This window comes from Ranitomeya variabilis, chromosome 4 (genome assembly GCF_051348905.1).
Source record: "Ranitomeya variabilis isolate aRanVar5 chromosome 4, aRanVar5.hap1, whole genome shotgun sequence".
Taxonomy (NCBI): domain Eukaryota; kingdom Metazoa; phylum Chordata; class Amphibia; order Anura; family Dendrobatidae; genus Ranitomeya; species Ranitomeya variabilis.
Genome location: NC_135235.1, coordinates 716,807,017 through 716,820,379, shown reverse-complemented (window position 1 = coordinate 716,820,379; position 13,363 = coordinate 716,807,017). Strand labels below are relative to the sequence as shown.

The following is a 13,363-nucleotide window of genomic DNA, read 5'->3' as shown; positions in this document are numbered from 1 at the left end:
CCAGTCTAAAAACTACATCCCTCAAGGTGCTCAAAACCACATTCAAGAAGTTTATTAACCCTTCAGGTGCTTCACAGGAATTTTTGGAATGTGGAAAAAAAATGAACATTTGACTTTTTTTTCACAAAAAAATACTTTAGACGCAAATTTTATTTTAACAAGGGTAACAGGTAAAGTAGACTAAACATTTGTTATACAATTTCTCCTGAGTATGCTGATACCCCATATGTGGTAGAAAACTACTGATTGGGCGCACGGCAGAGCTCGGAAGGGAAGGAGCGTCATTTGACTTTTGGAATGTAAAATTAGCTGGAATCATTAGCAGACGTCATGTCCCTTTTGAAGAGTCCTTGATACTCCTAAATAATAATAACCCCCACAAGTGACCCAATTTTAGAAACCAGACCCCTCAAGGAATGCATTTAGATTTGTAGTCAGCACCTTAAACCCCCAGGTGCTTCACAGAAGTTTATAACGTTGAGCCGTGAAAATAATAAAAATCACATTTTATCCACGAAAATGTTATTTTAGCCCCAATTTTTTTTCCCGAGGGTAACAGGAGAAATTGCACTATATGTGAAGGAATACTACTTTTGAGGCACATTGCAAAGCTCAGAAGGGAAGAGGCGCCATACTGGAGTTCAGATTTTGCTGAAATGGTTTGAGATTGCCATGTCACATTGTCATTTTGCAATGTACACTGCCCAGTGAATTCATGTAGGGGTGCAGTGATCATATTGACACCATTGGCATGCACTTGGGTAGAAGTAATAAGATGTATAACTATGTGCATAATTCTAAAACTCTGGGCAAAACCGTCAATGAAAAAGACCTGGGTGTATGGGTGGATGACAAACTCATATTCAGTGGCCAGTGTCAGGCAGCTGCTACAAAGGCAAATAAAATAATGGGATGCATTAAAAGAGGCATAGATGCTCATGAGGAGAACATAATTTTACCTCTATACTGCGACCACACTTAGAATACGGTGCACAGTTCTGGTCTCCGGTGTATAAGAAAGACATAGCTGAACTGGAGCGGGTGCAGAGAAGAGCGACCAAGGTTATTAGAGGACTGGGGGGTCTGCAATACCAAGATAGGTTATTACACTTGGGGTTATTCAGTTTGGAAAAACGAAGACTAAGGGGTGATCTTATGTTAATGTATAAATATATGAGGGGACAGTACAAAGACCTTTCTGATGATCTTTTTAATCATAGACCCGAGACAGGGACAAGGGGGCATCCTCTACGTCTGGAGGAAAGAAGGTTTAAGCATAATAACAGACGCGGATTCTTTACTGTAAGAGCAGTGAGACTATGGAACTCTCTGCCGTATGATGTTGTAATGAGTGATTCATTACTTAAATTTAAGAGGGGACTGGATGCCTTGCTTGAAAAGTATAATGTTACAGGGTATATACACTAGATTCCTTGATAAGGCGTTGATCCAGGGAACTAGTCTGATTGCCATATGTGGAGTCGGGAAGGAATTTTTTTCTCCAAAGCTTACTCTTTGCCACATGGGTTTTTTTTTGCCTTCCTCTGGATCAACATGTTAGGGCATGTTAGGTTAGTCTATGGGTTGAACTAGATGGACTTAAAGTCTTCCTTCAACCTTAATAACTATGTTACATGTGCCTCACAGAATTTTATACCATTGAGCAGTGAAGAAATAATAAATTACATTTTTATCACTAAAATGTTGTTTTAGCCCCAAGTTTTTAATTTTTCTAAGGGCTAATAGGAATTTTTTTTTACAACAAACTGAGGTCCATTTTTTCCTGAGTGCGCTAATACCCTACATGTAATAGGGAAATATTTTTCAGACACAGTGCAAAGCTCAGAAGGGAAAGAGCGCCATACTATAGTGCAGATTTTACTGTTATGGTTTACAATATGATACGATACAATACACTTTATTATTCCCGGGGGAGAGCCTCTGGGTTGCTAGAACAACAGAACCTCCCATAAGTGACCCCATTTTACAAATTACGCCTCTCAATGAATTCATATAGGGGAGCAGTGATCATATTGACACCACGGTGTGTAACAGAATGTTATACCATTGGGCAGTGAAGAAAAAATAACAACATTTTTACCATAAAAATTTTGTTTTAGCCCCAGATTCCACATTTTCACAAGAAGTGGGTAAACATGGCACCATAAATTGTGAAGGAGGCAATACCTCATATGTGGCTGTACAGTACTGCTTAGCCATATGGAGAGACTCGGGAGGGACGGAGCACTATTTGCCTCCTGGAGCACAGATTTTCCTAGAATGGTTTGCAGACTCCATATACAGTGCCCCTAAGTGTTAGAAAAGCAGAATCCCCCCCCCCCCCTCAAATGACCCCATTTTGGAAATTATACCTCTTTGGGAATTTATCTACAGGGTAGTGACGATTTAGACTCCATGTGTGTTTTCCAGAAACCAGCAGCAATGAAGGTTGCCATGTGAAAATTGCAAACTGCTATTGCAGTGACAAGTACGTTGTAGTGACCAGTACATTGCAGTCACTAGTACGTTATGACCAAATGATGCTTCTGGAGACATGCACCCATAAGTAAGGCGGGTTCTCATAGCTTCAGAATTGCCAAACATGTGGACGCTGTATGTGGTTTGGGTACACTGTGGGGCTCAGAAGAGAGGGGGCATTTGGATTTGGTGGGGCATTTGGATTCGGGAGCGCAGAGTTTGCTAAATTTCATTTGAGGGGCAAGGAGCTTTTCCAGAGCCATTATACACCAGTAACGTGGAAGATCCCTATATTTCCAATATTGCTATTTTTGTAGATTGATTTGAAACTTTTATTGGGAACATTTTACATAACGTTTGATATGACATTTATCCAGCTCTCTACACTGAGCACTTACTATGGGGTTTCCATCTAAATCTCCAGGTGACATGATTCAGATGAAACCCCTGAGGGATCCATTCACTATAATGTGGCAGCAGAGTTACTCTGGACTCCATCTGGCCTCTGTTCAGCGATGTCCTTCTTTTCAGAAGTGCTCAAAACTGTGGTCGACAGCACTTTTATGCACGCCTTAAAAGACGAACACCACCCAATCACAGGTCCTATGGCGTCCATAGTGCTGCCATCTGCCACATAAGGAATCTTCCCCGGGGGGTTCGTCTGAATCACGTATGTCAGAGATTTACACAGAAACCCCGTTGTAAGTGCTCAGTGCAGAGCGCAGGATAAATGTGTGCCAAAGCCTTACTGTGATCTTTGGGAGGCAGAATGAACAAAACAGCAAGTGAAGAATTGGTTTTATATATTTTTTTACGCCATGCTTCGTGCGGTGTAAGTGATTAGGCGACTTTATTCTTCGGGTCAGTGCGATTACAGTGATACCTGATTTATATTGGGTTTTTATGTTTGGCAGCTATCACGCATTAAAAGACACTTTTATTGCAAAAACTTGTTTTCGCATCCCTATATTTTGATAGCTATAATTTTTCCATATTTCAACCCAGAGTCATGTGAGGACTTGTTTTTTGCGGGATGAGTTGACTTTTTCATTGGTACCATTTTCAGACACATGGCATTGTTTGATTGCTTTCTATTCCGATCCGATTTTTGGGAGCCAGAATGAACAAAAAGCAGCAATTCAGGAATTTTTGTTGGGGGGTTTATCTTATACCGTTCCGCATGTGGTAAAATTGATAATTGATATTCTTTGTGTCAGTATCATTACAGTGATGCCCCTTTTTATGTTCTGGTGCTTTTACACAATAAAAACTATTTTATAGAAAAAAATTATTATTTTTGCATCACTTTATTCTGAGAGCTATAACTTTTTTGTTTTTTCGCTGATGATGGTGTTTTTTGCTGGACAGATGATGTTTTCAGCGGTACCATTTTTTTATATTTGTCTTTTTGATTGCGCTTTATTCCACTTTTTGTTCGGGGGCATGATGATAAAGCATTGTTTTTTACCTTGTTTTTCATTTTTTTTTTTTTATGGTGGTCAATAAAGGAGTTAACTAGTGGGACAGTTTTATAGGTCGGGCCGTTCCGGACATGGCGATACCAAATATGTATACTTTTATTGTTTAGATTTTTTTCTTTCAGACAAATATTTATTAATGGGTACAATGTATTTTGATTTTTTTAAAATAATTATTTTAAAAAAATATATTTTTACAATTTCTTTTTTTTTAAACATTTTTTTTGTATGTATGCATACATCCCGGGTCAGTAAGTACTAGGTCAGAGGGACATGTGGATACGCCTCGGGTGGTAAAGGGGTCGATATTGGAATTCTCTGCCTAACCATATGTTGTTCTTGGGATAGATATTTTTATTCTATGTCTATTTTTTTTTTTTTTTTTTACAGGTTCATTCTGTATGGTATGTTTGATTTTGGTGGTATTGGCTTGCCTCACTTAGGTCTCTATTACCTCTACCACATGCTCGAGATCTAAATTTAAAAGGAACCTGTTAGGCCCCCTTTATCTCCAGAAACCACCAGCAATTGTGTCTACATAGATAAACACACTGCTTAACAGTCTCCTTATTATATTACACACATAAACAGTTCCTTGGAAAACGTATTTCTAAAGTCCCTTTATAATATGTAAGTGAGGCCTTTGACTAGTCGATGGAGTGTTAGTCTCCCTAGACTAGCTGGCCCACTTAGCATGTTATCACGCCTATGTGGGCACTATTTTAAAAACTCCTCTTTAAATGTGTAATATTTTTTTCTTGAAAACTCATCTTCTAGCAAATATTGGCCCCAGCAATAGTTGAGATTACCAAGAGCCACAGAGCCCCATACTCAAATTACTCCATTTTTCAAATCTGACTTGAGCCAATTTATGTGGTGATAACTTTGGAATTCTTCACAAATGATAACAGAAAATAAATTGACTTTATAAAATATTTTCCAACATCTCTTGAATCTGACAATACCTTATACAGTGTGTCCGTAAAGTCATGGTGCACTTTTGACCAATCACTGGAAAGCAACAAAAGACGATAGAAATGTGAAATCTGCTCCAAATAAAAGAAAACCTCTTCCAGTTTCATACCTATTCAGTGCAGTTTGATGTGGGTCCATTTGTTGCCCTACACACATCCAAACGATAATGAAGTTCTTGCCACACACTGGTAAGGACATCTGGTGTAACAGAGTGAATAACGTCTGTGATTCTCTGTTCTAAGTGATTAATGTCGTTGATACGTTCATTGTACATATGTGGCTTCACATAACCCCAAAGGTAAAAGCCTAAGGGTGTCAGATCCATGGATCGTGGTGGCCATGGCTTGACAGAACCCCTACTTATCCACCGCCGGGGGAATGTTCCATCTAGAAACTCACGAACAATGGTGTAGTGTGGAGGAGCGCCGTCCTGTTGAAAGATGACACCTTCTGAAAATTGTTACACTGCATACAATTCCAACATGTCAAGATACATGTTTGCTCTCACAGACTGCTCCGCGAAAAAAAATGGGCCTATCACCTTATCATGCATCAGGCCACACCACGCGTTCACTTTAGGGGTGTTACGTTCGTACTCAACATAGGCATGAGGATGTTCGGCAGCCCATATTCGGACGTTATGGTGATGAACATGTCCACAGATATGGAAGTTCGCCTCATCGCTAAACACAATCTTCTGCAAAAATCTTGCATCATTGTTGATCTCATGAAGCATATCTTTAGCAAACGCGCATCGTTTAGGTCTATCCGCCGGTTTGATAGTGTGCAACAGCTTCAATTTGTACCCCATAAAACAGAGACGTTTCTTTAACACCTTATGGACTGTAGTCTTGCTTAGGTGTAATTGTCGAGCACACGCAGGCACAGATCTTTTAGGGCTCCTTAGGTAGCTATCCCATATAGCCTCTGCAGACTCGTCACTGACTGATGGCCTACCAGAACGGGGTTTCTCCACCAAACTGCCGGTTTTCTTCAATTGCTTATCCCACCGAACAATGTTATTCCTATGTGGTGGTGCTTAATTATAAAAGCGCCGATATTCACGTAGCACTTTGTTCACGGATTCAAATTTAGCGAGCCACAGAACACACTGAACTTTCCTCTGTACAGTCCACATCTCAACTGGCATGGAAAACCACACTGCTGACATAAGCTTGTGGTTCCATGATGTCACAGACCTGGCAGTGTATTAATCAGAGTTCAGTTTATCAGGGGTTAATCTGACTGGGGGCTCAGCAACAGCTTAAATGAGTTTGTGTTTTTTGATTGGTTCTTGTTATCTCTCCTCATGAACAGGTCTGATATGATTGGGCCAGTGAAAGGGCACCAAAAGTGCACCATGATTTTACGGACACACTGTATATGGCTGTACACTACTGTCTGGGCACATAGCAGGGTTAAGAAGGGAAAGAGCGCCATTTAGCTATTTGAATGAAGATCTTGTTTGAATAGTTTACAAACACAATGTATTGTGGTCACCGGGCAGCTCATAAGTTGGCTACCACGAACAGGTTTGGCACTATCTACTTCATTTTCCAGATCACAGGGATTGCCTTTCTCATCTCCCTTTAAGCCCCCTACATAGATCTGAACTTACACAGAGACCCCTAGACTTGGGCCATGGTGTTATCTGCTGATTTGTGATGTGGATAGTCAGGTAGCCTTGTCAGAACAAGGAGGGCAGAGAAAATACAAAATCATAAGATGCAAGAGTAGTCAGTAGATGGAGCAGGGTCACAACTAAGCTGGAGCTGAGCACACATGACTGAATCTGCAGAGAACAAGGCTGTATCTGGCAGCTTTTGGCAATATTATTTGAGCTTTAGTAGTGTGTGGTGCTTTCCAATTGGCTGAAACAGGGAGCAGATTACTTTAACCGCACAGCTCACTCAACCAATACTGCCAGACTGGATGGTACTACAGGTAATAGGGACCCTAATCTTAGTGGCTGGATAGAGCCTGCACACGCAGAGCTTCTGGTTCCGACGTTTCCTCCATTACCAGCGCTGCCTGCAGAATGAATAAGGCCTCTCCTGGTGACAGAAGCAGGCATCGCAGGAGCAGATCACAGAGAAGCGGGTACACACCATTTGTAGAAGCCTTAATATAACAAAATTGTCATGATCCAGACCGGGTTTTGAGTCCTGTCTTCCCCTTTTTCCAGTCTGGTCATGCCAGTGGTTAACTTTCTCAGCCTCAGTCTGGTCTCCGGTTTGATATTTTTCCTCGCTGTGTCCTGCAGACCATGTCAGTTATAGCTTCTGCCTATGGCGTGAGTAGCTGATCCAGTTTGCCTTGATTTGTCCTGCTACTTGCTTATTCAACCCATGTCTGTTTATCTCCTCTTCCCTTTCCAACTGTATTCCTCTTTCATGTATTGACTCTATGGTGTTTTTGACCCGGCTTGGACCCTGACCTGTTGTTTTGTCTCTTGTCTTTGGCATATTTGCTCCTGACTGGTACTGACCCATTTGGCTTGTTATTTACTGATTGCGTATTCCCTTTGTACTGTGCCACAGTCTAATATTTGACCCGGTTTGTTTTGACTATTCTGCTGCCTCCTGGTGGTGGCCTCACTGCTGCATTGCAGATCTGGTCCTTCTGTGTGCAGTCCTCCCTCCACTCTATAGCCACCTAGTGGCGCTTGCAATTACCTGTATTGCAGCGGAATGACAAAAATGACAGAAATCCACCAGTGCAGTAGAAATCTCCATAAAGTGACTACATTTTGGAAATTATACCATCATTGAAGTAGTCTTTATGAGTAGTGACTATTTTGACTCCACAGCCACATTCTGTAAATTAGCACACAGTGGATGTTGGAGAGTGAAAATTGCACATTTGCCATTTTATTAACCAACATATAGTGTCCATATTGTGCTCCAGCAGACATGCACATATTGTAAATTAAGTGGGTTCTTCTCAGTTTAGAAATGCCAAATAAATGGATGCTAAATGTGGTTTGGGCACACTGCAAGGCTCAGAAGCGAGGGGAAGATTTGAATTTGGGAGAGTGGATATTGCTGGATCAGTTTATGTAAGCCATGTTGCTCTTCAAGAGCCTATGAGCCACTAAGGCTGCCGTCACACTAGCAGTATTTGGTCAGTAAGCCAAAACCAGGAGCGGGTGATAAATGCAGAAGTGGTGCATATGTTTCTATTATACTTTTCCTCTAATTGTTCCACTCCTGGTTTTGGCTTACAAATGCTGATGTAAAATACTAACCAAATACTGCTAGTGTGACGGCAGCCTAATAATGTGGAAATCTCTGTTTTCATCTTGTAGATGATGGAACTGAGTGGGGGCTTTTCGTGAGATAAGTAGAAGTTTTTATAGATATTTTTCTCGCCTACATTCATTAGTGGCTTTTTATTCCATGTTTGGGAGGCAAAATGAACAAAGGGTTGAACAACACACTCCACTGGTTCATCCTATGAGGTTTTTTATTGGACTCTGAATTGTTATTATCTTGGTGAATAATTCAATATTTTTACATAACTTGACATTTTTAGGGACAGTTTTAAGTAGAAATGTTCAAAAATATAAATCTCAAATATATTGCATTCAAAAATAATATTTGGTTTTCTCTTTGACAGATGACTGTACCAGGCAATCAGAGGGACAGCTAACATCTTCAATTTTTAAATCCAATGATTTTGAGCTCTCACAGGATAGAATTGAACTGAATGCCATTACTCCAGATATATCATCATTCCTTCACAGCAAAGATCTGTCATCTGATTTGAAACAGATCATGTCTTCTGATTCATTACCGACTACTAGGGAAAATCAAAGTCACAAAATAAGCATTCAAAAATTAACTACTCCTATAGCAAAGAAGCCATTTTCACATTCAGAATATGGAAATAGTTATTCCCTCAAAAAGTCTTTACTTAAACATCAAAATAGTCACATAACAGGGAATAAATTTTCTTGTTGCAAGTGTGGGAAATGTTTTAACCAGAAATTGCATCTTGTTAGTCACCAGAGAACTCACACAGGGGAGAAGCCTTTTTCCTGTTCAGAATGTGGGAAATTTTTTAACCGGAAATCGTATATTGTAAATCACCAGAGAACTCACACAGGGGAGAAGCCTTTTTCCTGTTCAGAATGTGGGAAATGTTTTACCTGGAAATCAGATCTTGTTAGTCACCAGAGAACCCACTCAGGGGAGAAGCCTTTTTCCTGTTCAGAATGTGGGAAATGTTTTCCCCTCAAAAAGTCTTTTCTTAAACATCAAAAAATTCACACAGCAGAGAATAGATCTTCTTGTTCCAAGTGTGGGAGATGTTTTAACCAGAAATCACATCTTCTTAGACACCAGAGAACTCACACAGGGGAGAAACCTTTTTCCTGTTCAGAATGTGGGAAATGTTTTAACCAGAAATCAGATCTTGTTATTCACCAGAGAACTCACACAGGGGTGAAGCCTTTTTCCTGTTCAGACTGTGGGAAATGTTTTAACCGGAAATCAGAACTTGTTAGTCACCAGAAAACTCACACAGGGGAGAAGCCTTTTTCCTGTTCAGAATGTGAAAAATGTTTTAACCAGAAATCAGAACTTGTTAGTCACCAGAAAACTCACAAAGGGGAGAATCCTTTTTCATGTTCCGAATGTGGGAAGTGTTTTTACCAGAAATCATATCTTGTTAGTCACCAGAGAACTCACACAGGGGAGAAGCCTTTTTCCTGTTCAGAATGTGTGAAATGTTTTAAGTGGAAATCAGATCTTCTTACACATCTGAGAACACACACAGGGGAAGAGAAGCCATTTTCATGTTTTGAATGTGGGAAATGTTTTACAAAGAAATCAATTCTTTTTACACATCAGAGAAGTCACACAGGGGAGCATCCATTTTCTTGTTCAGAATGTGGAAAATGTTTTGTAAGGAAATCATCTCTTGTTAGGCACCTGAACAGTCACACAGGGGTGAAGCCTTTTTCATGTTCAGAATGTGGGAAATGTTTTTACCAGAAAGCATATCTTGTTAAGCACCTGAGAATTCACACAGGGGAGAAGCCTTTTTCTTGTTCAGAATGTGGGAAGTGTTTTAACCAGAAAGCAGATGTTGTTAAACACCAAAGAACACACACGGGAGAGAAGCCTTTTAGATGTTCAGAATGTGGGAAATGTTTTAACCAGAAAGCATATCTTGGTAAGCACGAGAGAATTCATACAAGGGAAAAGCCATTTTTCTGTTGAGCATGTGGGAAACGCTTTGACCAGAAATTAGATGTTGTTAAACACCAATGAACCCACACAGAGGAGAAGCCAGTTAGATGTTCAGAATGTGGGAAATGTTTTACTCGGAAAGGGCATCTTGATGACCACCAGAGAACCCACATTGGTTAAGAGCTTTTTTCATGTTCTTAATGTGGGAAATATTTTACACCGAAATCAACTCTTAATAAACATCAGAGAGGTCACAAACTGGACTGTTTTTTTCATGTTCAGAATGTTAGGAATGTTTTAACCAAAAATTGTAACTTCTTAAAGGGGTTGTCAACTACTCAGGACAACCCCTTGTCCATTCTTCATGTTTGGCCTTGTTAAAATAAAAAATGATCATACTCAGATTCCGTGCTAGCGCCGTTCCAGGGTTGTCTGTACTCACCTTCCTGGGGCTCACGTGAAGTTGTCCCCACTCTTGGACGTATTGAGTATCAAGAGAAAGCCGCAGCTGCTCTCTAATTTCCTTCTGATGTTTGATTTGTCTGATGTGGACAGTGACACCAGTGCTGATTTCATGCAAGGCTCACATAACTTAACCACCTCACATAAGCTCCAGGAACACAAGTGCCAACACCACTGAATGTGCGCCGGCATGGGAGGTTTGTATAATTGCAGTCATTGTAATAGGACCAAACATGAGGAATGAGAAAGGGTTGTCCAAGTAGTGGACAACCCTATTAAACATCAAAAATCTCACATAGAAGTCATCATCATACATAGAGTGTGAAAAATGAATTGCTGGAAAGTTGTATTTTGTTAACCATCAAAAATTAACTCAGACGAGGAGAAACTATATATGTTATTGACAAATTGTACAAAACCTATAACAAGACAGTCGTATAATTAAATGAGAAGAGGAAATTACTTTAGAGCTTACTGTATTTTTTTGGAATTAAAGCCACACTTCTAACAAGAAAAAAATCTCGCTAAGAAGTGAGTGCTTCTTAGACTGGAGGAAACTTCCTGTGACAGAAGAACTCAGAGAGCGTCCTTCCTGATCAATAAGAGAACTGCTCTCCTGCAGCCCCACACTTATCTAACTGATTAATGAAGAGCAGGAGAGGAAGGTACTGTAACCTGCACATAGGCTGCACGTCCTGAGTGAGTAGCTGAAGAACTTTCCACCCGATTAGATCAAGAACCTTAAATGTATTGCGCATGTCGGAAGCAGGTGTCTGGAGCCAGCTCAAGAGCCAAGACCGCTCCCATACCAGGCAGGTAATGGCTGTGTATTACTACTCCACCCGCAATTGTTAACTTGTTAAATGTTTCTGTTATTCTCTGACAGCAGCATTTAACATGCGCCAACGTGTGCATGTGTCAGTATCTCCGCCCATCGATTTGCACATGATGTGATTGCAGGTGGCTGATGGGTTGTTTTGACAGCTAGGGGGTCAGCTGATGACCCCCATGCCTGTCATTACATAGTTCCTTTGAAACCCTGTCTATCGCTGGGCTTCAAAGGAGACCGTGATTTCCTCTATATGTAGCGATACTGTCACATTGTATAGAGCACAAGTGATCAGATAATCGCATCTTCAAGTCCCCTAAGGGAGCTAACAATAAAAGTAAAAAAGAGCAATTAATACTACCGGTAATTATGTTTCAAAAAGTCCATTCTGACAGTACCATGGAGTTCGTCCTTAACATCCTTATAGGAAACATGAGAGCTTTAACCCCTTCACCCCCGGAGCTTTTTCCGTTTTTTCATTTTCGTTTTTCGCTCCCCTCCTTCCCAGAGCCATAACTTTTTTATTTTTCCGTCAATTTGGCCATGTGAGGGCTTATTTTTTGCGGGACGAGTTGTACTTTTGAAAGACATCATTGGTTTTACCATGTCGTGTACTAGAAAACGGGAAAAAAATTCCAAGTGCAGTGAAATTGCAAAAAAAGTGCAATCCCACACTTGTTTTTTGCTTCGCTATTTTGCTAGGTTCACTAAATGCTAAAACTGACCTGCCATTATGATTCTCCAGGTCAGTACGAGTTCATAGACACCTAACCTGACTAGGTTATTTTTCACCTAAGTGGTAAAAAAAAATTCCAAACTTTGCAAAAAAAAATAAAAATTGCACCATTTTCCGATACTCGTAGCGTCTTTATTTTTCGTGATCTGGGGTCAGGTGAGGGCTTATTTTTTGCGTGCCGAGCTGGCGTTTTTAATGATAGCATTTTGGTGCAGATACGTTCTTTTGATCGCCCGTTATTGCATTTTAATGCAATATCGCGGCGACCAAAAAAATGTAATTCTGGCGTTTCGATTTTTTTTCTCATTACGCCATTTAGCGATCAGGTTAATGCTTTTTTTTTATTGATAGATCGGGCGATTCTGAACGCGGCGATACCAAATATGTGTAGGTTTGATTTTTTTTTTAATTGATTTATTTTGATTGGGGCGAAAGGGGTGATTTAAACTTTTATATATTTTTTTTTTTTTCACATTTTTTTTTACTTTTTTTTTTCACTTTTGCCATGCTTCTATAGCCTCCATGGGAGGCTAGAAGCAGGCACAACCCGATCGGCTCTGCTATGTAGCAGCGATCATAAGATCGCTGCTACACAGCAGAATTACAGGTGTGCTGTGAGCGCCGACCACAGGGGGGCGCTCACAGCTGCCGAGGATCAGTAACCATAGAGGTCTCAAGGACCTCTATGGTTACCATTTAGAAGCATCGCCGACCTCCGATCATGTGACAAGGGTCGGCGATGACGTCATATCCGGCCGCCCGGCCGGATGCGGTAGTTAAATGCCGCTGTCTGCGTTTGACAGCGGCATTTAACTAGTTAATGGGCGCGGGCGGATCGCGATTCCGCTCGCGCTCATTGCGCGCTCATGTCAGCTGTACAAAGCAGCTGACATGTCGCGGCTTTAAGGTGGGCTCGCCGCCGGAGCCCACCTTAAAGCGGGGGTTCTGCCAGCTGATGTACTATTCCGTCAGCTGGCAGAAAGGGGTTAAAAGGCTCCTCCCACCCTTAAGGGCTTGTGTACACATTGCAGATTTGGTGCGTTCTTGCCAGCAAAGTGAATGAGAAACCCGAGATGTCATGCCCACGTTGAGTATTTTTGCCTTGCAGTATTGGTGCAGAAAATAATCTGCAGCATGTCAATTCTCTGTGCATTTTTGCCAGCATTTTTCACCATAAACCTCACTCAAATCCGTGAAAAAACGCATCAAA

General features: G+C 40.8%; 1 protein-coding gene across 1 annotated transcript in view; it reads left to right on the top strand.

The window, feature by feature from the left end:
- The window catches only part of LOC143766585 (uncharacterized), a 44,426-nt gene extending 31,559 nt beyond the window's left edge, over window positions 1-12,867 (top strand). The window contains exon 11 of the mRNA XM_077254371.1: window positions 8,550-12,867. Coding sequence (XP_077110486.1) covers window positions 8,550-10,156 — 1,607 coding nt within the window. The 3' untranslated portion in view covers window positions 10,157-12,867. The remainder of the gene's footprint in view (window positions 1-8,549) is intronic.
- Window positions 12,868-13,363: the final 496 nt, after the last annotated feature.